This window comes from Salvelinus fontinalis, chromosome 12, assembly GCF_029448725.1.
Source record: "Salvelinus fontinalis isolate EN_2023a chromosome 12, ASM2944872v1, whole genome shotgun sequence".
NCBI lineage: Eukaryota > Metazoa > Chordata > Actinopteri > Salmoniformes > Salmonidae > Salvelinus > Salvelinus fontinalis.
In genome coordinates this window covers 179,730-206,617 of record NC_074676.1, presented here as the reverse complement: position 1 = coordinate 206,617, position 26,888 = coordinate 179,730, and the positions used below count along the sequence as shown (strand labels likewise).

At 44.3% G+C, this 26,888-nt stretch overlaps 1 protein-coding gene across 2 annotated transcripts in view; it reads left to right on the top strand.

Annotated features, from left to right (window-relative positions):
* LOC129866590 (hepatocyte growth factor receptor-like) overlaps positions 1-26,596 on the top strand; it is an 82,716-nt gene extending 56,120 nt beyond the window's left edge. Inside the window, exons 11-21 of one of the 2 annotated variants that reach the window (XM_055939338.1) lie at positions 4,231-4,449; positions 7,068-7,217; positions 12,015-12,171; positions 12,594-12,734; positions 13,506-13,772; positions 16,533-16,613; positions 18,010-18,191; positions 18,435-18,544; positions 18,803-18,968; positions 22,107-22,243; positions 24,317-26,596. In XM_055939338.1, coding sequence (XP_055795313.1) covers positions 4,231-4,449; positions 7,068-7,217; positions 12,015-12,171; positions 12,594-12,734; positions 13,506-13,772; positions 16,533-16,613; positions 18,010-18,191; positions 18,435-18,544; positions 18,803-18,968; positions 22,107-22,243; positions 24,317-24,554 — 1,848 coding nt within the window. In that variant the 3' untranslated portion in view covers positions 24,555-26,596. The other variant, XM_055939340.1, reaches the window with a different exon arrangement.
* The last annotated feature ends 292 nt before the right edge of the window (positions 26,597-26,888 follow it).

Genomic DNA, 26,888 nt, shown 5'->3' with positions numbered 1-26,888 from the left:
GAAAAGTGGTGCGTGCATATGTATTCACCCCCTTTGCTATGAAGCCCCTAAATAAGATCAGTTGCAACCAATTACCTTCAAAAGTCACATAATTAGTTAAATGAAGTCCACCTGTGTGCAATCTAAGTGTCACATGATCTCAGTATATATACACGTGTTCTGAAAGGCCCCAGAGTCTGCAACACCACTAAGCAAGGGGCACCACCAAGCAAGCAGCGCCATGAAGACCAAGGAGCTCGCCAAACAGGTCAGGGACAAAGTTGTGGAAAAGTACAGATCAGGGTTGGGTTATAAAAAAATATACGAAACTTTGAACATCCCACGGAGCACCATTAAATCCATTATTAAAAATGGAAAGAATATGGCACCACAACAAACCTGCCAAGAGAGGGCCACCCACCAAAACTCACGGACCAGGCAAGGAGGGCATTAATCAGAGAGTCAACAAAGAGACCAAAGATAACCCTGAAGGAGCTGCAAAGCTCCACAGCGGAGATTGGAGTATCTGTCCATAGGACCACTTTAAGCCGTACACTCCACAAAGCTGGGCTTTATGGAAGAGTGGCCAGAAAAAAAGCCATTGCTTAAAGAAAAAAATAAGCAAACACGTTTGGTATTCGCCAAAAGGAATGTGCGAGACTCCCCAAACATATGGAAGAAGGTACTCTGGTCAGATAAGACTAAAATTTAGATTTTTGGCCATAAAGGAAAACGCTATGTCTGGCGCAAATCCAACACCTCTCATCACCCCGAGAATACCATCCCCACAGTGAAGCATGGTGGTGGCAGTATCATGCTGTGGGGATGTTTTTCATTGGCAGGGACTGGGAAACTGATCAGAATTGAAGGAATGATGGATGGCGCTTAATACACTGAAATTCTTGAGGGAAACCTGTTTCAGTCACCTTCCAGCAGGACAAGTTATTATTATTTTATTTTTATTTTTATTTAACCTGTACTGCTCTGGCGTTCCGCCCGCGGAACTCCTCCCACATTCCACTGAAAAGGCAGAGCGCGAAATTCAAAATATATTTTTTAGAAATATTTAACTTTCACACATTAACAATTCCAATACAGCAAATGAAAGGTACACATCTTGTGAATCCAGCCAACATGTCCGATTCTTTAAATGTTTTACAGCGAAAACAGCACGTATATTTATGTTAGCTCACCACCAAATACAAAAAAGGACAGACATTTTTCACAGCACAGGTAGAATGCACAAAGCCAACCTAACTAACCAAGAACCAACCAAACTAACCAACAAACAACTTCATCAGATGACAGTCTTATAACATGTTATTCAATAAATCTATGTTTTGTTCGAAAAATGTGCATATTTCAGGTATAAATCATAGTTTACATTGCAGCTACAATCAGAAATTGCACCGAAAGCAGACAGAATAATTACAGACACCAACGCCAAATACCTAAATACTCATCATAAAACATTTCTGAAAAATACATAGTGTACAGCAAATGAAAGACAGGCATCTTGTGATTCCAGCCAATATTTCCGATTTATTAAGTGTTTTACAGCGAAAACACAATATAGCGTTATATTAGCTTACCACAATAGCCAGAAACACAAGCCTTTCCCCAGCAGCAAAAGTTAGCGATCGTAACAAACCAGCAAAAGATATATAATTTTTGACTAACCTTGATAAGGTTCATCAGATGACAGTCCTATAACATCAGGTTATACATACACTTATATTTTGTTCGAAAATGTGCATATTTAGAGCTGTAAACAGTGGTTATACATTGTGCTAATGTAGCTACTTTTTCCCACATGTCCGGATTTTTTTCTGACACACATATTCTGACCAAATAGCTATTCATAAACATAACTAAAAAATACATGTTGTATAGGAAATGATAGATCCATTAGTTCTTAATGAAATCGCCGTGTTAGAATTCTAAAAATAACTTCATTACGACATACAGCTTCGGTATAGCTAGAGAGTACCCAAAAGCTGGGCGCCAACGACTAGTTCACATGTACGACAGATATATGAAATAGCATCATAAAATGTTTCCTACTTTTGCTGATCTTTCATCAGAATGTTGGACAAGGGGTCCTTTGTCGGGAACAATCGTTGTTTGGATTTAGAACGGCCACTTTCCCTCTTGAATTAGCAAGCACACTAGCCAAGTGGCTCGAATCTCTCCATCGTCAACAAAGTCAGAGAACGGAACACGGCAAAACTCCCGAAAAAATTTCAATAATCTGATTAAACTATATTGAAAAAACATACTTTACGATGATATGGTCACATGTATCAAATAAAATCAAAGCCGGAGATAGTAGTCGCCTATAACGACAGCTTTTCAAAAGGCAAATCCATGTCTCTCTTCGCGCCTTCCTGAAAACAGGAAATGGAGGACACGTCATTCCATGAGCTGTAATTCGACTCCAGATCCAGAATAAAATCAAAGCCGGAGATAGTAGTCGCCTATAACGACAGCTTTTCAAAAGTTTTCACAGTCCATTTCTTCTCTCACTCCTTGTCGACATCTAGTGGAAGACGTATGAAGTGAATCTAAACTAATAAATAACAAGGGCTTTAATAGGCAGCCCCTGGAACAGAGCCTCAATTTCAGACTTTCCACTTCCTGTCAGGAAGTTTGCTGCAGAATGAGTTCTGTTTCACTCACAGATATAATTCAAACGGTTTTAGAAACTAGAGAGTGTTTTCTATCCAATAGTAATAATAATATGCATATTGTACGAGCAAGAATTGAGTACGAGGCCTTTTTGAAATGGGCACCTTTTATCTGGCTACTTAATACTGCCCCTGCAGCCATAAAAAGTTAAACAGCATGATCATTACACAGGTGCACATTGTGCTGGGGACAATAAAAGGCCACTCTAAAATGTGCAGTTTTGTTACACAACACAATTCTCAAGATTTGATGGAGCGTGCAATTGGCATGCTGACTGCTGGAATGTACACCAGAGCTGTTGAAATGTAATGTTAATTTCTCTACCATATGCCACCTCCAAAGTTGTTTTAGAGAATTTGGCAGTATGTCCAACTGGCCTCACAACCGCAGACCACATGTAACCACGCCAGCCCAGGTCCTCTACATCCGGCTTCTTCATTTGTGGGATCATCTAAGACCAGCCACCCGGACAGCTGATGAAACTGAGGAGTATTTCTATGTACCTTAAAGCTCTTTTGTGGGGGAAAACTCGTTCTGAATGGCTGGGCCTAGCTCCCAAGTGGGTGGACCTGGCTCCCAAGTGGGTGGACCTATGCCCTCTCAGGCCCACCCATGACTGCGCCCCTAACCAATCATGTGAATTCCTTAGATTAGGGCCTAATTTATTTATTTCAAATGACTAATTTCCTTATATGAATTGTAACTCAGTAAAATCATTGAAATTGTTTCATGTTGCGTTTTACATTTTTGTTCAGTGGAGATTCAGACTTGAAAATGGTTATATGGTTCAGTCATCAGTCAGCTTTTGACATTCTTTTTAAAATCAAAGTATAGTTTGTTCCACTCAGCACGCCGGTATATCTTACTGGATAGACTCTTACATTTGAAACAGTCAATATAATAGTATCAGCCACTGGTATTGCAGCAGATGCTGGTTTGGATTCTATACAGTATTTGATGTTCTGTCATTACTTTGGCTTTATTATAACCTGCTGGAAACTGGAACTAATCATCTGCATGGAAGGGAATGTTTCAGGAAGTGATTACATATGCACATTCATTGTCTCTGAGCAGGTGCTGGATATATTTTTTTTTTTTAATAATACATTTCAAAAATAAAAGGTGAAAAGAGACTCATATAAGGCCTTCTCTTATGTGTTTCTCAAGTCGGCGTCTAGCTCTATAGCACTTATGGTGGCTTTTTAGTTTGAATCCAGGGTGGTATACACACACTGCTGCTGTGCCCGGAGCAAGGCACTCAAACCCCACTGAAGCTGTATGGAGAAATAAATAGATAGTGTGTACAATTAGAAAGCGTGTAATTAGCCCTGGGAAGAAATGTGTCCTTGTTATGTGACCGGGGAACAAGGGAAATGCTGGAGGAATTTGTAAGGACTGTTTCTCCTTAAAACACAATTGCGGTGTGTGCGTGCATGTGTGTGTGCATGTGTACATACGTACATGTGTGTGCACGTTGTATCTGCCATCGTTAATGCAGTAAAGGACAATGTATTGTGTGTGTGTGTGTGTGTTACTTATGCTATGTGTGCGCTCTCTCTCCAGAGCTGTACGCAGAGTGAGGACAGGTTGGCCATCCTGTGTACCACTCCCTCCCTGAAGGACCTGGGCCTGCAGCCTCCTGTGGTCACCAAGGTGGCGTTCGTCTTGGATGGTTTCACCGTGCCCCAGTTTGACCTGCTCTATGTAGAGGACCCTCGCTTCGAGGACTTCCAGAGACCCACCGTCACATCCAAAGGCAACAAGAGCATACTGGAGATTAAGGTGAGACATGTCAGATCATTAAAAGTCATGACACCTTTTTATGCCCTAACTGGGTTTCAATTGACCTCCTGAATTGTCTGAATTTAAGGGGAATTGACTCTGACAATATTAAGGTGTGACATGTGAGGTCCTTTCTCCCACATCCCCATTCCCCCTCATCCCTTTCCCCACCACCACCTCTCCATGCAGGGCTCCATATTTACCTTTTTGACAAGGTTCACGTGTGCGCCTAAGTTGAAAAATGTAGAGCAGTTGCACACACAGAAATGAAAGAGCACAATGACAAATATTTGAGGTAATAAAGCACAGAAGACTATGAAGGCGCATTTGCAAGTAAAAGGATCGCACTATAAAGCCCTGCCATGAAAATAATGATTAAGGCTGGGGTCAGTGCAATTACTAATGCATCCATTCAGAAAATGAATTAAAATTGGAGAATTCCTCATGTAAAACAAATGGCGCTTACAGTTTCTTTTCTGGAAGAGAGTTTCAGTTGATCTCCTGAATTGAAATGGAATTGAACCCTGATTGTAGCTTGTTGTACTTTGCTCTCCTCGACACCCTTCCACTGACTCACCCTCGCCCGTCTGAGGTGGGAAGGAAACAATACTGGGGGCGGGGGGGGGGGGGGGGGGGGGCGGTGTTGTATACTGAAAGAAAAGAGGAAAAGGAGTCCGTTTCCCATCGCTCACCCCCTACATTTCCCTCACTCACTCCTCCGATCCCTCTCCTCTGTGGATTCTCTCCAACTCACTGCATTGTCTCAGGTTCCCGAGGTCAAAGCACTTGACATATTAATGGCGTGTTTCAAATGTGCAACCTAATTTTTCTGGGTAGAAAAAACATATCTTTTTTTTTTTACAATGAAAACAATTATAGCTTCTTTTTTTTTTTTTACTGAGGCGGCCCGATGGTTAGCGACAGCTGTGTGGAACAGGTCTCACAGGATCTTGGGTCGGCTTTTTTCCCAGGCATGACCTTGGACCCATGGCTTAATCCAGCCCCTGCCCCTCCTTTCCCTCTCAGTAACCTCCCAACCCCCATCTAGGTCCCAGATGAGCTCCCATGAGCCCCCATTACCCCAGGGACACCCAAGGCCCTGGGTTGCACTGTTATAGGGTACATTTGGGGCCATCTGATATCTTTGCCCCAAAATGTCCGCCAATCAGTAAAGGCTACTGATAATGTTATTAGTCTTGGCTGGTGTAGAGCTCTTATCTCTACAGATCGTTCCATGGGAGGGTAACAAGCATCTTAGCCCAGATTAGCACCACACTCTCTGTTTGTTTGGATAGACTGTTTGATGCCTGGCAGAAATTGTATACTTATTCTCTTTATGGGATATGTTGCGTTCAATGACTCGTAACCACACATTAAATGTTAAACACAACCTCAAGAGTACAGACATGAGATGACACGTGTTGAGATGAGATGAGAGATGGTACATGTTATCCAATATGCTTTGTATATGTTAAAATACTGTTGATATTAGAGTGTGTGTGCGTATGCGGGGGGATTGTGAAACAAGGACCTTCTCCCTCGTGGGGACATTTCCCACATCCCCATGAGGACAAAGGCTATTTTAAGTTTAGTATTAGGGTTAGGGTAAGGGTTAGTGGTTGGGGTTAGGGTTAGGGTTAGGAGTTAGGTTTAGGGTTTTGGTTACGGGTTAAGGTTATAGTAAGGGTTAAGTTTAGGGTTAAGGGTTAGAGAAAATAGGATTTTGAATGGAAATACATTTTATGTCCCCACGAGGATAAAATAACACGTGTGTGTGTGTGTGTGTGTGTGTGTGTGTGTGTGTGTGTGTGTGTGTGTGTGTGTGTGTGTGTGTGTGTGTGTGTGTGTGTGTGTTCACATGCACTGCACTAGTTGACGCATACAGTTACACAGTGAGGTTTGGGAACAGGTGCGGCCCTCCACTCTGTGTCAAATCTGAAAATCCCAGGCTGTCACGCGAGGAATGTGATCATTCTTTTTATTGCCCTCTGCTATACTCATACAGCACAACCAGGCAGAGTGAGAGGCAACTGAGCTGTGTGTGTGTGTGTGTGTGTGTGTGTGTGTGTGTGTGTGTGTGTGTGTGTGTGTGTGTGTGTGTGTGTGTGTGTGTGTGTGCGCGTGTGCGTGTGCGCGTGCGTGTGCGTGTGTGTGTGCGTGTGTGTGTCAACCAAGCAGTTTGAGAATAAACCATCAGGCGACAGTGTTGACGTTGAGACAGTAACATTAGAGACTGAAGGAACCAGACCATTTTACAGTCCTAGAGCCAAGTGAAATGTGTGTGAAGGAGTGGCAGAGCATGTAGCCAAGGCAGTGAGGGTGACATTCCTTCGTTCAAAAATCCTCTCTTCCCGTCTGAAGAGCCCTCATCGACAAAAAGGGTTAGTTAGTTTGTATGCAGACCCAGAGAGGCTGTTGTCTCTGTCCTAGAGAGAGAAACAGTAGTGACACCACAACCAGTGCCTCAGTCACTTCCACTGGAACCAGTTTTCGAGCAAGCCTGCATGCATGTCTCTGTGTGGATATTGTAGGACTCACTGAGGATGATGTAGTACGTAGGATTTTATACTGACTCCATTTATCCCGTTCCCCTTCTTACTAAATCTCCATATCTCCAGGTGCCAGGCCGTGTGGATGTGGAGGCCATGAAGGGGGAGGTGCTGAAGGTGTCTAACAGGACCTGTGAGAGTGTGACTGTGGTGGGGAACACCCTGGAGTGTACTGTCCCCATGGAGTTACGGGATGCCACCAATGAACTGGAGGTGGAGGTGAGGACAGACACACACACACACACACACACACACACACACACACACACACACACACACACACACACACACACACACACACACACACACACACACACACACACACACACACACACACACACACACACACAGAGAGAGAGAGAGAGACCTAGTACAGACACATGGACCAAAACACACTCCCTTCCAGCTAAACTCTCAGTGAACATTTCCAAACTGCCTCCATTAGGTTTCTACGGAGTCCCATCATCACCCCTAGTTAAACATTAGTGAGACCACCCTACCTTGCCTTGGATCTCTGAGCCCTCCACTTCAGCCCTTCACTTGAAACAGCCCCTTGTCTACAGAGACCACTTCAGACCACTACAGACCCCCCCCCCCCCCCCCCCCCCCCCCCCACACACACAGCTCAATAAAGGCCTTGTTGGGCTGCCACTGCATCCATATAGAGGGCTCTGTGTGTGGTGCGTGCGTGCGTGCATTTGTGTATGTGTCCATGACGATGGCGTTTTGTGTGTGCAAGCGTGTGTGCTTGAAGCATGTGTGTGTGTCGTGTGTGCATCCTGAGTGTTTGTATTGACAGTCCCTGCTTTGATAGATGCCTGCTTTGATAGATGATACAGTCATTTTTATCGTTCTGCTGTCTGGCATTTTATTACCACTAGGCGGGTAAATCCACGGATATCTCTGCATTCCTCCTGGCATTCCATCAACACCTCTCAACTTTTACTGGAATGTTCAACTCACACTTCCAATATCTCACGAAAAGTGGTCTCACTCAAATAGTATTTATTTGACATATAAAATGCTTGTGAATGTAATAACAATAGATTGTTAACCATAAACGTTTGACTTTCCACATGATTTAACCCTTAAAACGTTACAGGAACATTGAGCTGGGGCCTCATTTGTAAACATTGTGTACACACTAACAGTTTCTAGTGGTTGAAGTCTTGTAGTAGTAGCTTTGTGCAAATGGGTAGTATATGACTCATGTATCATTCATAATAAAAACCGGTAGCCTAGTTAAATATAATAACAAGATGCAAACATTTGCCGTTAGTGATAAGAGCACATTTTGGGGGGTTTCTTATCTTTGCATTCGAAAATAATTAGAAATAGGCATATATTTCCTGTTATTATCAGTATTCCATTATCATTGCAGAATAAATTCCTCACCTTCTCTGACTGTGATGGTTTGATAGGCTACTCGTGAAATAGCCTATAGGCCTACAACAAGTTTGGACTGTCTACCATTCGTCCCATCTCTCATTTAATATGACCCACTTCACATTAGTAAATAGATGAGCTATTCCAAGTAGCCTATTTTGCTCTATGCTCACCTTTTCCATTGCCATTTTTCGGCTAGGTCTGAGTACTGCAATGTGAAATTTCTCACGTAGACAATATTTCATTGAGAAACATACTGCATATATCATAACCATTGCAGAATACAATTCCTCACCTTTCCTGCCCATGATGAGTTTATATCCCAGTAGTAGCCATACACCAAATTACCATGCGCATCTTTCATTTAATTGGGACTATTAATCATTTCTCGTTTCTGCTTTATGCATTGACAGGGTGTGCGGTTTGTAACATACAGCTCATCTTTTGCATTGAAGTGTGTAGGCTACCACTTTGAGAAGGCCGACTGTAGTTGTCTTTTTTTTTAAAGTAGACAATGTTTCAGAATGTGCGGGCGCGCAGCATATTTAGGTTAGGGAAATGGTGAATGCAAAACATTATTACATTTAAACTAACTGTTTACAGGTCCACAACAATTTTCAATTGTTTTTGTCTTTCAGAAACGGTCAGATAGCGCAAATGTCACTGCAAAAGAAACCATTCTGCCATCTCCTCCAAAGACATTTGATCAAGTTCGCCATTGCTATTTCCTTTAGATACCGTCTTAGCCTAATTCCAATACTTCCAAACTTGACAGAAAATAAGGGTGTTATTATCACCATAAAAGGTGAATGGGTGTTTTTCAGGACGAGTTATAATGGTTGTTCACGTGTGGACAGTTTTACGACAGGTCTGATTTCTAATGGGAAACATGTATGGCATTCACCAAGTTTATAAATCGAAATACTTTTGTGCAGATATTTCATGTTAAAATTACACAACACTTATAAATGAGGCCCCTGGAGAGGAGACAGTGGCCGTGTCCGAATACCCATACTAGCGTATTACATACTAATGAACATGCACAATGTAATCATATAGGTCAACATGTGTTAAATACATCGTTTGGAAACATTGTATGTTAAAAGCACTGTTTGTGTGTAACCAGTTGCAGAGCCCTTTTTAGGTAAGATGCCCAAATAATAATTTCTAGTTGAATGAACTTACTGTCTGAAACAAGTTGTCACGCTGGTATAAATGATTCGGGAGACAGGCGCAGGAATGCGTAATAGGGGTTTTATTCAGCCCAACTTACGGCATGCCGTGTAAAGGCATGGGATCGAAGACCAAACAAACACATATACAAAACACAGGGTAGAAACCCAAACAAGAGTGAGGAGTCCCTCGAATAAATACAGTTGAAGTCGGAAGTTTAAATACATCTTAGCCAAATACATTTAAATTTCACAATTCCTGACATTTAATCAGAGTAAAAATTCCCTGTCTTAGGTCAGTTAGGATCACCACTTTATTTTAAGAATGTGAAATGTCAGAATAATAGTAGAGAGAATTATTTATTTCAGCTTTTATTTCTTTCATCACATTCCCATTGGGTCAGAAGTTTACATACACTCAATTAGTATTTGGTAGCATTGCCTTTAATTGTTTAACTTGAGTCAAACGTTTCGGGTAGCCTTTCACAAGCTTCCCACAATAAGTTGGGTGAATTTTGAACCATTCCTCCTGACAGAGCTGGTGTAACAGAGTCAGGTTTGTAGGCCTCCTTGCTTGCACACGCTTTTCAGTTCTGCCCACAAATCCTCTATAGGATTGAGGTCAGGGCTTTGGGATGGCCACTCCAATACCTTGACTTTGTTGTTCTTAAGCCATTTTGCCACAACTTTGGAAGTATGCTTGGGGTCATTGTCCATTTGGAAGACCCATTTGCGACCAAGCTTTAACTTCCTGACTGTTGTCTTGAGATGTTGCTTCAATATATCCACATAATTTTCCATCCTCGTGATGCCATCTATTTTGTGAAGTGCACCAGACCCTCCTGCAGCAAAGCACCCCCACAACATGATGCTCTTAGGCTTGCAAGCCTCCCCCTTTTTCCTCCAAACATAATGATGGTCATTATGGCCAAAAAGTTCTGTTTTTGTTTCATCAGACCAGAGGACATTTCTCCAAAAAGTACGATCTTTGTCACCCATGTGCAGTTGCAAACCGTAGTCTGGCTTTTTTATGGTGGTTTTGGAGCAGTGGCTTCTTCCTTGCTGAGTGGCCTTTCAGGTTATGTCGATATAGGACTCGTTTTACTGTGGATATAGATACTTTTGTACCTGTTTCCTCCAGCATCTTCACAAGGTCCTTTGCTGTTGTTCTGGGATTGATTTGCACTTTTCGCACCAACATACGTTCATCTCTAGGATACAGAACGCATCTCCTTCCTGAGCGGTATGACAGCTGCATGGTCCCATGGTGTTTATACTTGCGTACTATTGTTTGTACAGATGAACGTGGTACCTTCAGGCATTTGGAAATTGCTCCCAAGGATGAACCAGACTTGTGGAGGTCTACAATTTTTTTCCTGAGGTCTTGGCTGATTTCTTTTGATTTTCCCTTGATGTCAAGCAAAGAGGCACTGAGTTTGAAGGTAGGGCTTGAAATACATCCACAGGTACACCTTACTTGTGTCATGCACAAAGTAGATGTCCTAGTTGGTTAACAAGAAATTTGTGGAGTGGTTGAAAAACTAGTTTTAATGACTCCAACATAAGTGTATGTAAACGTCCGACTTCAACTGTACACACGCGCACAATGATTAACACACGGGACGAGACCCGTAATCATCTGCGCAATCCACAAGGGCACGAAAGCCCAAAACATACAGCAGAAGTTGCGGCGGCGCCGGACGGACAAGTCGCAGCGTTGTCGTATGGGCCATTCCCGCTGTCTCCCTTAATGGTCGATTATTTTGTCACGCTGATATGAAGGATCGGGAGACAGGCGCAGGAATGCGTAATAGTTTTTTTTTATTATAGCCCAAATTACGGCGTGCCGTGTAAAGGCACGTGGACGAAGACCAAACAAACACGTAACAAAAACACAGGGTTGAAACCCAAACAAAAGAGTGAGGAGTACCTCAAATAAATAACACACACGCACATAATGATTAACACACGGGACGAGACCCGTAATCATCTGCGCAATCCACAATGACACGAAAGCCAAAACACAGCACAGGTACTCACACGACCAACGGACATAGTAACAATAATCGGCAGCCCAATGGAAACCAAAGGGCACATATATCCAAATACTAATCAGTGGGAATAGGGGACAGGTGTGCGTGATGAAAGTTCCGGAGGGATCCGAGACACAAGTTGAGCACATCATTTAAAGTTTCAAGTCGGAGCTAAGTTTGGGCCCAGTAAAAACGTTAAGTTCAGGTAACACTTTGATCAAAAAGTTGAGTAAACTTAAAAAGGCTGTGGAACCAGTTAATTAATAAAAATTTAGTTGAAACAACTAGAATTGTTTTACAGTGTGTGTGCGCGCATCAGTATTTCCCCTAGGGGGAAAATAAAGAAAAAAGATGATCTAGTAAGTAGTTGTACATCTCACTCACTGTTCTCCTCTCCTTTCTGTGTGTGTGTATTATGTGTGTAGTGGCGTCAGGCATCGTCTTCAGTGAGTCTGGGAAGAGTGATGTTGGCCCATGAACAGGATTACAGAGGTCTGACAGCTGGCTGTGTGTGTGTCAGCCTGTTACTTCTTCTGCTGCTCGCTCTATTCATCTGGAAAAGGAGGAACAAGCACATTGACGGTACGTGTGTTATTATATAAATGTGATGTACAGGATTTACTATGTTTTTGTGTGGGTTTTGTGTGCGTGTGTACGTTTGCATGTGTGTCCACCTCCTACTAGCTGTGTTGGGCTTTGGGTTTGGGCTGGCTGTGGGGTTGTTGGAGATGTTGTGCTGACTGGCTGGTCACGATGGGAGAAATGGTGGAGCGCTCTGTCCTTCTCCTTCAATGACTGTGTTCTCTCTCTCCCTCCACCACTCCATCTCTCCCTTTCTCTGGTCCTACCTTCTCCCTATACCTTTACCCCATCTTTCTCTATCTCTCACCTCTCTCTGCCACCCCTCTCTTCCCTACATCCCATCACATTCCCTACATCCAATCCTCTACCTACCTCCCTCCTCTCTCCCCTCTTCTCCCCCTCTCCATCTCCCTGGTCTCTAGATCTGGCTGAGGGTAAGGTTTGGTATGATGGCCGGGCTCACATTCAGCACTTGGACATGTTGGCAAACGCCCGAAGCGTCAGCCCTACTAACGAAATGGTGTCCCACGAGTCGGTGGACTATAGAACCACCCTGCTGGAGGGTACGTTTCCTGACACAATACCATGGCCCTAATCCTAACACTAACCCTGTCCTAACACTGACCTTATAAGCCTGTACTAACAATGCTCGCTTTCCTTTCCTAAACTTAAAGTGGCAATTTGTATTTGAAACAATTACAAATTGTACTCGACTGCCATTGTTTCGGTAAAAAGTTGAGGAATGGGGCTGGAGGAATGTAACGACTCTCAAATTCATAGTCAGAGCTATGGAGGCATTGACAGACCATCCATGATATCAACGTTACAGATGTAACCATGTTTTGAGGCTGTACAGTGTTTGTTTACATTTACTTTGCTTATAAACATTGGAGTAAAACAAGTTTATATTTTGGGTTGTGACAGTTGAGCTAAGCTTATGAAGCATTTATACATTATATTCTTCAAGAATCAATGTGTACATATCATTCATTTCTAACAAAAAAAAATGGATGTGGCAACTGCTTCTAACTCATAAGTTCACAACCCAGAGATGGGCTGCAACTTCTAAGGACTAGAGTTGTCCATCCCTGCATGAACCTCTTTCAATATAACCCTAACTGTTTCCACTCATTCGGGCAACACTGACATAAAGGAAAAAAAGTAACGTAACTACCTTTCTCACTTTCCTCTGCATGTAATGGGCAGGGCTCAAGTTCTACCTCTTTCGTTCTGTAACCATGACTCTCTCTGGCATCACTCTGTGATCATATGACCTAACGTTGACCTCTAACCCTGACCCCTGTAGTAATTGACCTTTGGCTATATTGTTTCAGACCAGGGCGTGGAGAGGCCAGAGTCGTGTAGGGGGGCTCCCCCCATCTACGGGGGCCATGGGGAACTCCTGTCCCCCAGGCTGGGGCTGGGTGGCATGGGGATGGGTATAGGTCTGGGGGTGGACGGGGAGCTGGTGTCCCCTCTCCTGTCGGCCTCGGTCCACATCGACACGTCCCAGCTGCACCCTGACCTGCTGAAGGAGGTTCAACATGTGGTCATCGCCAGGGAACACCTGCTGTTACACATAAACCAGGTCATAGGCAGAGGTAAGTGGGATGGTCATACATGTGTGTGGGATACATGGATAGACATGTACAGGGATAGATGGATGGATGGATGGATGGATGGATGGATGGATAGTCCAGGGGGCAGGAGGGGGACAGGGGGAGCAGGTAGCTGCCTAATGGTGGCTCTTCAGCAGCCTAATGGTCTGGGGGTAGAAGCTATTGGCCTTTCTGACAGTTTTTGTCATGATTGTCCTATACTGCCCACGTCTGGGTGATGGAAATGGGGAGAACAGGCCATGGCTCAGGTGGCGGGGTCCTACCTCTTCCCTGTAGGCATGTCATCATTTTTGGTAATCAGGCCTACTACTGTCATGTCGTCAGCGAACTTGATGAAGGGGTTGGAACTGTGTCTACTATACATACTTTTGATACATGAAAAGACGGTCACATCCATGAACACACACACCTACACACACATTACCTTAACGTACACCAAATGGCCAAAAGTATGTTTTCAGCTGAAAGATTCCCCGAGCTTACCCATGATGTTGCCCAACCATTTAAGTCAATAAGTCATAGTTTAAGTCAAAGTACACTAGATATACAAAAGTATGTGGACAACCCTTCAAATGAGTGGATTCGGCTATTTTAGCCACACTCGTTGCTGACACGTGTATAAAATAGAGCACACAGCCATGCAATCTCCATAGACAAACATTGGTAGCGGAGTGGCCTTACTGGAGAGCTCAGTGACTTTCAACGTGGCACCGTCATAGGATGCCAACTTTCCAACAAGTCAGTTTGTCAAATCAAATTTCTGCCCTGCTAGAGCTGCACCGGTCAACTGTAAGTGCTGTTATTGTGAAGTGGAAACGTCTAGGAACAACAACGGCTCAGCCGCAAAGTTGTCGGCCACACAAGCTCACAGAATGGGTCCACTGAGCGCTGAAGATCATAGCGTGTAAAAATCTGTTTGTCCTAGGTTGCAACACTCACTATCGAGTTCCAAACTGACTAAGGAAGCAACGTCAGCACAAGAACTGTTCGTCGGAAGCTTCATGAAATGTGTTTCCATGGCCGAGCAGCCCCACACAAGCCTAAGATCACCATGCGCAATGCCAAGCGCCGGTTGGAGTGGTGTAAAGCTCGCCGCCATTGGACTCTGGAGCAGTGGAAACGCGTTCTCTGGAGGGATGAATCACGCTTCACCATCTGGCAGTCCGACTAAAAAAATCTGGGTTTGGCGGATGCCAGTAGAACGCTACCTGCCTGAATGCATAGTGCCAACCGTAAAATTTGATGGAGGAGGAATAATGTTTTTCATGGTTCAGGCTAGGCCCCTTAGTTCCAGTGAAGGGAAATCTAAACACTTCAGCATACAATGACATTCTAGACGATTCTGTTCTTCCAACTTTGTGGCAACAGTTTGAGGAAGGCCGTTTCCTGTTTCAGCAGGACAATGCCCCTGTGCACAAAGCGAGGTCCATACAGAAATGGTATTTCGAGATCTGTGTGGAAGAACTTGACTGGCCTGAACAGAGCCCTGATCTCAACCCCATCGAACACCTTTGGGATGAATTGGAACACCGACTGTGTGCCAGGTCTAATCGCCCAACATCAGTGCCGGACCTCACTAATGCTCTTGTGGCTGAATGGAAGCAAGTCCCTGTAGCAATGTCCCAACATCTAGTGGAAAGCCTTCCCAGAAGAGGAGAGGCTGTTATAGCAGCAATGTTCCAACATCTAGTGGAAAGCCTTCCCAGAAGAGGAGAGGCTGTTATAGCAGCAATGTTCCAACATCTAGTGGAAAGCCTTCCCAGAAGAGGAGAGGCTGTTATAGCAGCAAAGGGGCGAACCAACTCCAAATGAATGCCCATGATTTTGGAATGACATGTTCGACGCGCCGGCGTCCACATACTCAGACACACTTAGAAAGACTTCAGGTGATCTGTAGGTCTCAACCATGGTAATATCAGAATCCATCCCCACCGGGGATACACCTAAATACAGTATTCATCCTGTTAGAGCTTATTGACCAACATTATCAAACCAACAGTTTTGACATTCAGATATAAAAACTGAAAAAAGGAGAAAGGCCTTTCTCTTTTCTTAACATCCGCACAATGTTCAGGGACAATGCTCCCCCCAAAAATCCCCCCTCTCCCTTGACTCGGCCCTCAGGGAAGCCTGGAGATTCCGAAGCAGGATTATGGGGTGGCGTGGGATGATTTATTCCCGGGTAGAATTCCGAGCACCATTGTTTATCCGTGTGGTGTAACCCGAGCCCTCAGTGCATCTGCAAGGATCGTGATGGGAGAACACCTCAGAGTTCTCTACACTCCCTAGCTTTAATAGCCCAACACCCCTGCAAAGCTGCACTGAGCCCTCCAGACCACATATAATAAAGGTCACAGTAACTCAGATATGGGGAGATATAGCTTCTAATGAACCCTACTGAACTAAACTGAAGGGAATGAATGGGTGCTTCAAGTAGAGGTTTATAGAAGTAATCTAGACTTCAACAAAGGGGAATCTAGCTTTTCAGCCAGCCTGACTCCCCTGAACAAGGCAGTTAACCCACTGTTCCTGTCATTGTAAACAAGAATTTGTTCTTAACCTCTCTGGGATATGTGGGACGCTAGCTCCATTGACTTACTGGTGTAAAGAAATATGTCCATAAATTAACAAGGGTTTCAGCATCAAGCATTCCTCTAACAGCAGACACTCTGTTTCTAGCTTATTTTGACACCCATTTGAGCTTCATCTATTCTTGTGTTTCTCTCTCTTTTTTCTTCACAGGTCACTTTGGCTGTGTGTTCCATGGGACCTTGTTAGAGGCCGATGGTCAGAAACAGCACTGTGCCATCAAGTCCCTCAACCGTGAGTACAGACCACAGCACGACCAAAAGAACCACGTCCCATAGTCACTTGACCAGGGTTGTGTTCAGACACGAAACGAGAGAAAACCTTTTGAAGCTACGGGGTTCCCGACTTGGACGTGGTTGGATGATCAAAAACAGGAAAGGCCAGATCTTTATCTGGAACATGGCCGAAGATACAATAATAATGCTAAGAGGAGCTACCGTCCCCACACCGTGGATTCCATTTGAAACACACCTGACTAACCATGTCCACAATTCAACCATCTAAGCAGAATCCAACCTCAGTCATCCCCTATTCATTCATTCACATTTCATAGCTATGATGTGATATGATATCATAGCAACAACGCAATGCCACAATAACATTAGAGGGCCTTCTCATTCCAGCTGGGCTCTTGACACACAACACACACACACACACACACACACACACACACACACACACACACAATGACACACACAGCCGCAGCGGTGTGGCCTGTAAAAGGATGATTGAGATGAATGGGCTCCTGGCGACGAGGATGACATTAGGGTCCCCCTGTCTCTAATCGTGTAACCTGTCACTTTACCCTGAGAGATTAATGTCCTAGATAAGGCTTTGGTGAGATCTGCCGCTGGACTGGTGGTAACCCATAGCGATGGAGGGCACTCGGCTGGTAACCCATAGCGATAGAGTTCCCTCTGCCTTTCGTTTAGACATTGTTCTCCGAGCCTTGGCCTTCTCATTGAGTTTACAGTGACCTAAAGTTCCCCAGGGAACTTTAAAGAAAATGAAGTTCCCTGGGGAACTTTGTCACTGTCATGGCAAAGACACAGTGTTTTTGGTGAATATTGTAGGTGATGTCACCATGTTGTTTCTGCAATACAGAAAAGTGTGGTTTAAACTCTTCCAGCTTAACAGCCTTAATATCCTCTTTTTTTTTAAACTCAGCATTAAATGGCAAGTCTTCTTTTTCCGTTTGAGTGTGTCGTCATCTGGTAGTTCCAGTGAAAGGGCAATCAGCTGTTTTATCTTAGCTAAATGAGATTCCGTTTGAAACGAGATTAGAAGAGAGGGGAGGGGGAAAGAGCAGTGACACCAGGAGCACTGATTCGATTGGGTAATGGGAGTGTTGCGTAGCGGTTGCCTATAGGTTTGGTTTAGGGTCACAGTCCCAATGCTCAGACAGCCTGAAGACTGGCTCCTCATGGGCTGCTAACAGTGGTACATCACTAAGGTTTAGATGGCACGCTAAAGAGATTTAGGTTTATGGCTTCAGGGCCTGTTTTGTATGCGTTTGTGGTGGTGGCCCATCAAGCAATGCATGATTATAATACAGACTTTAATGTCAGGACTTGGTTAAATAAAGGCAATAAGTAAACAAGTCATTCTGTAATATCTTGCCTGTTGTCAGGGATCACTGACCTGGAGGAGGTGTCTCAGTTCCTGAAGGAGGGGATCATCATGAAGGACTTCAGCCACCCCAACGTGTTGTCTCTACTAGGGATCTGTCTGCCCACTGAGGGTTCTCCTCTGGTGGTGCTGCCATACATGAAGCACGGAGACCTCAGGAACTTCATACGGGACGAGACACATGTAAGACACACACACACACAAACTCTGGTCATACATTAAAATAATGTCAGACAAAGTCCATTGTAGCTGAAACATTGTATATGTAGGTACAGGAATAAAGCACAGAAGCAGCATTTTCCATGTGTGAGCTTTTCTTTCTGTATTTGTGTGCTTTACTTCCTATATTAAGTATTTTTCCCCCCAGCACCAGTGGATACATTTGGGATGTGTATCTCACCTCCACCCTCTTCCTTGTTTCTTTAGAACCCCACAGTGAAGGACCTGATGGGCTTTGGTCTGCAGGTGGCCCAGGGCATGGAGTATCTGGCCAGCAAGAAGTTTGTACACAGAGACCTAGCCGCAAGGAACTGCATGTAAGATCTGGAACCAACTGTCAAATGCAATCTCAAACAGTCAGTGTGTGAAAGTGTACCCATCTTTGTAGTGAGAGAAGCATACAGTCATGCATACTTTGAGATTCCGCATTGTAAAAGACGCCATTTTGGCTCCAACCATTACAAGATAATATAATAATGTTCGGATCCAACATGGCTGTCAGTTTCCCTAGCGCTGTTTGTACACTGTAAAGCTGTTGTTGACCCCATCCCCCTCTCTCTCTCTCTCTCTCCTAGGCTGGATGAAAGCTACACAGTGAAGGTGGCAGACTTTGGCCTGGCCAGGGATGTGTATGATAAGGAGTACTACAGCATCCACAACAAGAGTGGAGTCAAACTACCTGTCAAGTGGATGGCCCTGGAGAGCCTGCAGACACACAAGTTCACCCCAAAGTCAGATGTGGTGAGAGACTACCCAAGCACACACATCAAAATCAAAAAATCTAATGTTATTGGTCACATACACATATTTAGCAGATGTTATTGAGGGTGTGGCGAAATACACACAAATCCAAAAGTAAAATAATGGAATTAAGAAATATATAAATATTAGGATGTGCAATGACTAAATTACAGTAGAATATATTGCAGTATATACATATGAAATGAGTAAAGCAGTATGTAAACATTATTAAAGTGACTAGTGTTCCATTATTAAAGTGGCCAGTGATTCCATGTCTATGTATATAGGGCAGCAGCTTCTAAGGTGCAGGGTTGAGTAACCGGGTGGTAGCCGGCTAGTGAAGGCTATTTAACAGTCTGATGGCCTTGAGATAGAAGCTGTTTTTCAGTCTCTCGGTCCCAGCTTTGATGCAGCTGTACTGACCTTGCCTTCTGGATGATAGCAGGGTGAACAGGCCGTGACTTGGGTGGTTATTGTCCTTGATGATCTTTTTTGCCTTCCTGTGATATTGGGTGTTGTAGGTGTCCTGGAGGGCAGGTAGTTTGCCCCCGGTGATGCGTTGTGCAGACCGCACCACCCTCTGGAGAGCCCTGCAGTTGTGGGCGGTGCAGTTGCCGTACAGGATGCTCTCAATTGTGCATCTGTAAAAGTTTGTGAGGGTCTTAGGGGCCAAGCCAAATGTCTTCAGCCTCCTGAGGTTGAAAAGGCGCTGTTGCGCCTTCGTCACCCCAGTGTCTGTGTGGGTGGACCATTTCAGATCCTCAGTGATGTGTATGCAGAGGAACTTGAAGCTTTCCATCTTATCCACTGCGGCCCGTCGATGTGGATGGGGGCGTGCTCCCTCTGTATTTTAATGTCCACGATCAGCTCCTTCGTTTTGTTGACGTTGAGGGAGAGGTTATTTTCCTGGCACCACTCCGCCAGGGCACTCACCTCCTCCCTGTAGGCTGTCTCGCCATTGTTGGTAATCAGGCCTACTATAGTTGTGTGTGGCCACGCAGTCATGGGTGAACAGGGGGCTGAGTACGCAACCTTGTGGGGCCCAGTGTTGAGGATCAGCGTAGTGGAGGTGACCTTAAAGGGTACTATGGTGTTGAAGGTTGAGCTATAGTCAATGAACAGCATTCTTACCTAGGTATTCCTCTTGTCCAGGTGGGATAGGGCAGTGTGCAGTGCGATGGCGATTGCATCGTCTGTGGATCTATTGGGGCAGTAAGCAAATTGGAGTGGGTCTAGGGTGTCAGGTAAGGTAGAGGTGATATAATCCTTAAATAGCCTCTCAAAGCAATTCATGATGACAGAGGTGAGTGCTACGAGGCGATAGTCATGCACACACACACAGGCACACACATGCATGTACCGTACCAGTCAAAAGTTTGGACACACCTACTCATTCAATGTTTTTCTTTATTTTTACTATTTTCTTCATTGTAGAATAATAGTGAAGACATCAAAATTATGAAATAACATATAATAAATCATGTAGTAACCCACTTATTAGCTCTATTTGGTAAAAGGCCATGTCCGTATTATGGAAAGAACAGCTCAAATAAGCTAAGAGAAATGACAGTCGATCATTACTTTAAGACATGAAGGGCAGTCAATCAAGAACATTTCAAGAACTTTTGCAAAAACCATCAAGCGCAACGATGAAACTGGTGCTCATGAGGACCGCCACAGGAAAGGAAGACCCAGAATTACCTCTGCTGCAGAGGATAAATTCATGAGAGTTAACTGCACCTCAGATTGCAGCCCAAATAAATGCTTCACCGAGTTCAAGTAACAGACACATCTCAACATCAACTGTTCAGAGGAGAATGTGTGAACCAGGCCTTCATGGTCGAATTTCTGCAAAGAAACCACTACTAAAGGACACCAATAAGAAGAGACTTGCTTGGGCAAAGAAACACAAGCAATGTACATTAAAAAAATCTGTCTTTTGGTCTGATGAGTCCAAATTTGAGATTTTTGGTTCCAACCTCTGTGTCTTTGTGAGACGCAGAGTAGGTGAACGGATTATCTCCTATGTGTGGTTCCCACCGTGAAGCATGGAGGAGGAGGTGTGAGGGTGTGGGTGTGAGGGTGTCACCAGAATTAAAGGCACACTTAACCAGCATGGCTACCACAGCATTCTGCAGTGATTCGCCATCCCATCTGGTTTGCCGTTAGTGGGACTATTTGTTTTTCAGCAGGACAATGACACAACACACCTCCAGGCTGTATAGAGGATATTTGACCAAGAAGGAGAGTGATGGAGTGCTGCATCAGATGACCTGGCCTCCACAATCACCCGACCTCAAACCAATTGAGACAGTTCGGGATGATTTGGACCGCAGAATGAAGGAAAAGCAGCCAACAAGTGCTCATCATATGTGGGAACTTCTTCAAGACTGTTGGAAAAGCATTCCAGGTGAAGCTGGTTGAGAGAAGTCCAAGAGTGTGCAAAGCTGCCATCAAGGCAATGGGTGGCAACTTTGAAGAATCTAAAATCTAAAATATATTTTGATTTGTTTAACACTTTTTTGGTTAGTACATGATTCCAAATGTGTTATGTTTCATTGTTTTGATGTCTTCACTTGTAGAAAAGAGTAAAAAATAAAGAAAAAAATGCTTGAATGAGTAGGTGTGTCCAAACTTTTGACTGGTACTGTGTATACGCTACTAGTCACCCCTTCATTCACTTACAGTATTACGTAACCAACACACACACGCGATGATAACCCGTGATAAATAAGTAGCAAGCTTAATTCTTTGGAGCTTAATCAGAGCTCCGTCCTCTCAACCCCTCGAACTCCACTCTGCCTTAACAAACCACCACTGTACTGTTCCATCTCTGGCTGAGGTATATAGGTTTAGCTTGTCTCGCTCTGCTACAGTATCTGTCTGTGAAGGTTAGCACTAAAGTTAGCTGATTTTAACACTCCTCCTGGCTGGCTGCTCTCTTCACTGAAGGCCAGAAGGGAAATAATGTCATCAGGACTGACTTGGCCTGTGTTCGAAATGACACCCTATTCCTTATATGGTGCGCTTCTTTTGACCAGCACCCATAGGGAACAGAGTGCCATCTCACATGCAGCCCGTGATGTACTGTGATGTGATCTGATGTGTAATTGGTCCATCTGGTGTTCAATGTTTCAGTGGTCGTTTGGCGTGTTGCTATGGGAACTGATGACCCGGGGAGCCCCGCCGTATTCGGACGTCAACTCTTTTGACATCACTGTGTTCCTACTGCAAGGGAGACGGCTGCTGCAGCCAGAGTTCTGCCCTGACCCACTGTGAGTGAACACGCACACACAAACACGCATACATATACAGTGCGCACACACGTCACTTATGCACGCTTGTACACACACAGACACACACACAAACACACAGGCAGTGCACACACACACACTGTGAGTGGAAAGTGTGTGTGTGTGTGTGTACACTGGTCACACACACACACACACACTCATAAACACACATATATATACTTACACCCATCAAGCTTATACCCAACCACTCCCAAATATAATGTGCAGACCGATGCTTTCAGTATTAATAAAAGTGTATTCATGCGCACACATACGCCCACACACACTCCTGTGTCTTTCACCTTGACCAATGTACATAGGGATGGCTCAGTAGTGCTTGTCCTTGACAGAGACATTGAGATGAACAGAGGCCCATTGTTAACACTACCCTTACGTACTGCATGGTCTGCTTGAAGAAAAAGACTGAGACGGACAGACGGACGGACGGACGGACGGAGGGAGGGAGGGAGGGATGCAGCCAGACAGACAGAGGGACACGGAGGGAGGGATGCAGACAGCCAGACAGCGGGAGGGAGGGAGGGAGGGAGGGAGGGAGGGAGCCAGACAGAGACAGACAGACAGACAGACAGACAGACAGACAGACAGACAGACGGACGGAGGGAGGGAGGGAGGGAGGGAGGGATGCAGACAGACAGAGGGAGGGAGGGAGGGAGGGAGGGAGGGAGGGAAGGAGGGAGGGAGGGAGGGAGGGAGGGAGGGAGGGCGGGCGGGAGGGAGGGAGGGAGGGAGGGAGGGAGACATGAAGAGAGACAGAGAGGGAGAGAGAGAGTTGTGTAAACTATAAAGCATATATAACTACTGAATCAATCAGGTCACTACAGACATGAGATCCTCCTAAATCTCCCCCAATCTGTAAAACAACACGTTTCCAAGTACGAACTACGATTATTTCGTGAAAATAAGTGAAAAATAAAACACTATCTCCCTATTCATCTCCGCAAGTCAGGGGGAGATTTCAGGTGAGGGGTAAATCATAGTATATATTCAGCCAAGCGGAGAGCAAAACGGAATGATCCATAACCGTTCATTCATGAACATTCACTGACATACAGTATTCCCAGAATGAATGGGGCCCTGTGGCAAAACTGGCAAAACTACACTGAACAAAAATATAAACGCAACATGTGAAGTGTTGGTCCCATGTTTCATGAGCTGAAATAAGATATCCCAGAAATGTTCTACATGCACAAAAAAATGTATTTCTCTCAAATTTTGTGCACAAATTGGTTTACATCCCTGTTAGTATGCATTTCTCCTTTGCCAAGATAATCCATCCACCTGACAGATGTGGCTTATCAAGAAGCTGACTAAACAGCATGATCATAACACAGGTGCACCTTGTGCTGGGGAAAATAAAAAGACCACTCTAACATGTGCAGTTTTGTCACACAACACAATTCGCTACGATAAGACGCCTCCAACATCGTTTTAGAGAATTTGGCAGTATGTCCAACCAGCCTCACAACCGCAGAGCACGTGTAACCACACCAGCCCAGGACCTCCAAATCAGGCTTCTTCACCTGCGGGATCATATGAGACCAGCCACCGGGACAGCTGATAAAACTGAGGAGTATTTCTGTCTGTAATAAAGCCTAATTTTGTGGGAAAAAACTCATTCCGATTGGCTTGGCTTGGCTCCCCAGTGGGCGGTCCTGGCTCTCAAGTGGGTGGGCTTATGCCCTCCCAGGCCCACCCATGGCTGTGCCCCTGCACAGTCATGTGAAATCCACAGAGTAGGGCATAATTTATTTATTTCAATTGACTGATTTCCTTATCAAATCAAATTTGATTGGTCACATACACATATTTAGCACATGTAGTTGCGGGTGTAACAAAATGTTATATGAACTGTAACGCAGTAAAATGTTTGAAATTGTTGCATGTGGCGTTATATTTTTGCTCAGTATAAATGTAGTTACTAAATATCTAAGTGAGCAAAACATATGTACATAACTCTATTTCACCTGCTTATAGGCTTATCCATGCATCAACATTTAATCCTAACCACCTCCCCTCCCTTATCTCCCACCCCAGGTATAACGTGATGGTCGAGTGCTGGCACCCCAGGCCGGAGAGGAGGCCCACCTTCTCAGAGCTGGTATCCCTTATCAACGCCATCTTCTCCAGCTTCAGTGGAGAGCACTACATCCTTCTCAACACCACCTATGTCAACATAGACAAGATGAGCCCCTACCCCTCCCTCATCTCCTCATCCTCCTCTTCCTGCTCCACCCCTCAGGGCCACCCCCTGGAGCGAGACTGCTGCACCTGAGAGCGAGGGAGTGATGGAGAGAAAGAAAGAGAGAGAGAGGGAGAGATGAAAGAAAAATAGTTAAGGAGAAAAGGAGAGGGAATGGGGAGAGATTGAAGACAAGGGGGTGGAAGGAGGGTAGGAAAAGAATGAGCTTGACAGAGTAAGAAAGAGAGAGAAAAGAGTGGGCTTGAGGAGGCGAAGCCGCTGGGTCGCTTGGGAACTGTATGTGACTGACAGACGGACACTGGACAAACTCTGTGTACGCTGGCTGAGAAAAGACAGTTTAAGGACACTGACTCGTGCCGTGCCTACTTCATGTGTGTGTAATGTATGTATACTGACCAATGTCCAACCAAACAAGCATCACTGTACGCCTGAGGCCTGTATGAACTGTTAGGTTGATCTTGGCCTCCCTCTGCTCTTTAACCTAGAACTTGCTCTAGACCCTCCCATGACCTTTTACCCTGGTATGCCCTTGGAGCCTGACTTCAGGAGGTCAGGCTTCTCGTCTCTCTCTACCACATACAATTTGGAGACATAGGGGAACCTTTTTAATGAACAAAGCCTATAGAATTCTATAGAAGCACATTGTGTGTATCAAGTACAAGTGACTCGCCGAACATTTCAACAACTCCCGTGCCAAAGAGGGACCGGATGATTTTTTTGGAGACATTTCCGCTTGTTAATGGGTGGCATGTGTATGGCGATATGGCGAAGGGCCGGGCTCAAGGTTTTTTTCCCCCTCGCTATAAAATTCTTTACACCATCATCCGCACTGCCACTGAATTCCCCTCTCTTCCCACCTCTCCTCGCATGCCTCCTCGCGTACATCTCTAAGCACTAGGACTGAATGAAGAAAGTCCCAGGTCCAGCTTCCAGGTGATGTTCTCACTAACCGAGGGGGCTGTGCAGATTGGCTGGCAGAAGGAACAATTTTCTGCCCGTGTGCAGTAGGCTACACTGGATACTTCTTTATGTGTGTAATTATCTTTGACGATTCTCTTTGATGTGCTTCTTTCAAAACATCTCGCTGCTTCATTGCTGTGAGTGACTCACCTTTTAGGAATCTGCAGATGTTTCCCAGTTGAAAGGTGTTTTCTTGCCTTTCGGTTGGTAACACTTTGACTTGAACCGGCCTGTCATAATGTCTACATAGCGTGTGTCATAACAGTTCATGCAAGCTCAGCCTGAAAACAACTGACATAATCATGTTTTAGACTTCAGAGAGTCAACGTGGGGGAAACTGGAGACACGTTGGACCATTTGATGGTTTTTGGCATCATAGTACCACGTCAGTTGGAACAAGTGTTTTTACCGTCAATCATGACTTCATCACGGCGTTGTCACATACTGCTATGTCGACATTTTGAAAGACCACTTCAAGTTAAAACGTGACCATTTTGCCTCTCCTTTGTGAAGCGTTTGTCTTTTTTTTTTTTTTACTATGGCTGCTGTTATGTTTTAAATGATCAGGCCAGCAATGGACAGATATGAATGTTTGCTCAAATAAATGTTAAAAGAACTGTACTATATTTTTTATAATGCCTTTATTGTGAAAATGAGCCTAAATAAATGGTCGGCCCAATAGAATAATGCCCGAACTGAGCAGTGGTGCCACGACAACGACCAATCAACTTCAGTGAATGAACCACTGCCTTCTGTACAAAAAGGATAAAGGTTAACACCTCTGTGGATGTGTGTTCTATATGTAGGATTTAACTGTGGTAAATGTGTGTGTATGTATACTGTATAACAGATGATCGTTGTAGATACAGCACAGTACAAGCAACAGATACTGTACAGTCATTGAACAACTGGGGCTAGCAAGTTCACGTCCTTAACTATTAGACTGTTCTAGATGTTCCTATTGGTAACTAAATGGCTTGTAAATCCATGACTTTTGTCCATTAATATGCCATTGATCTCACTGCCAGTGCAGTGTGAGCATATATATGAAGCACTGTTTAGGGATCGTCTATGAAAGTAGTGACGGTACATATGTTGTTACTATGTTATGTCATCTGACTGACTCAGTGTAATAAAACTATATTATCAGTGTGGACATGTCAAATACTGTATCTTTTTATCATTGTCTGTACATTCTTTATTTGACCAGGCAAAGATCATTTTTATGATGTCACACAGTATTCAGACCCTTGCCTTTTTCCACATTTTGCTACATTACAGACGTATTCTAAAATGGTTTACATTTTTTTTAAAATCCTCAGCAGTCTACCCACAATAGCCCACAATGACAAAGTCAAAAAAAAAGTTTTGTATTTTTGCAAATATATTATAAATGAAAAACTGAAATACCTTATTTATATAAGTATTCAGACCCTTGCAATGTGA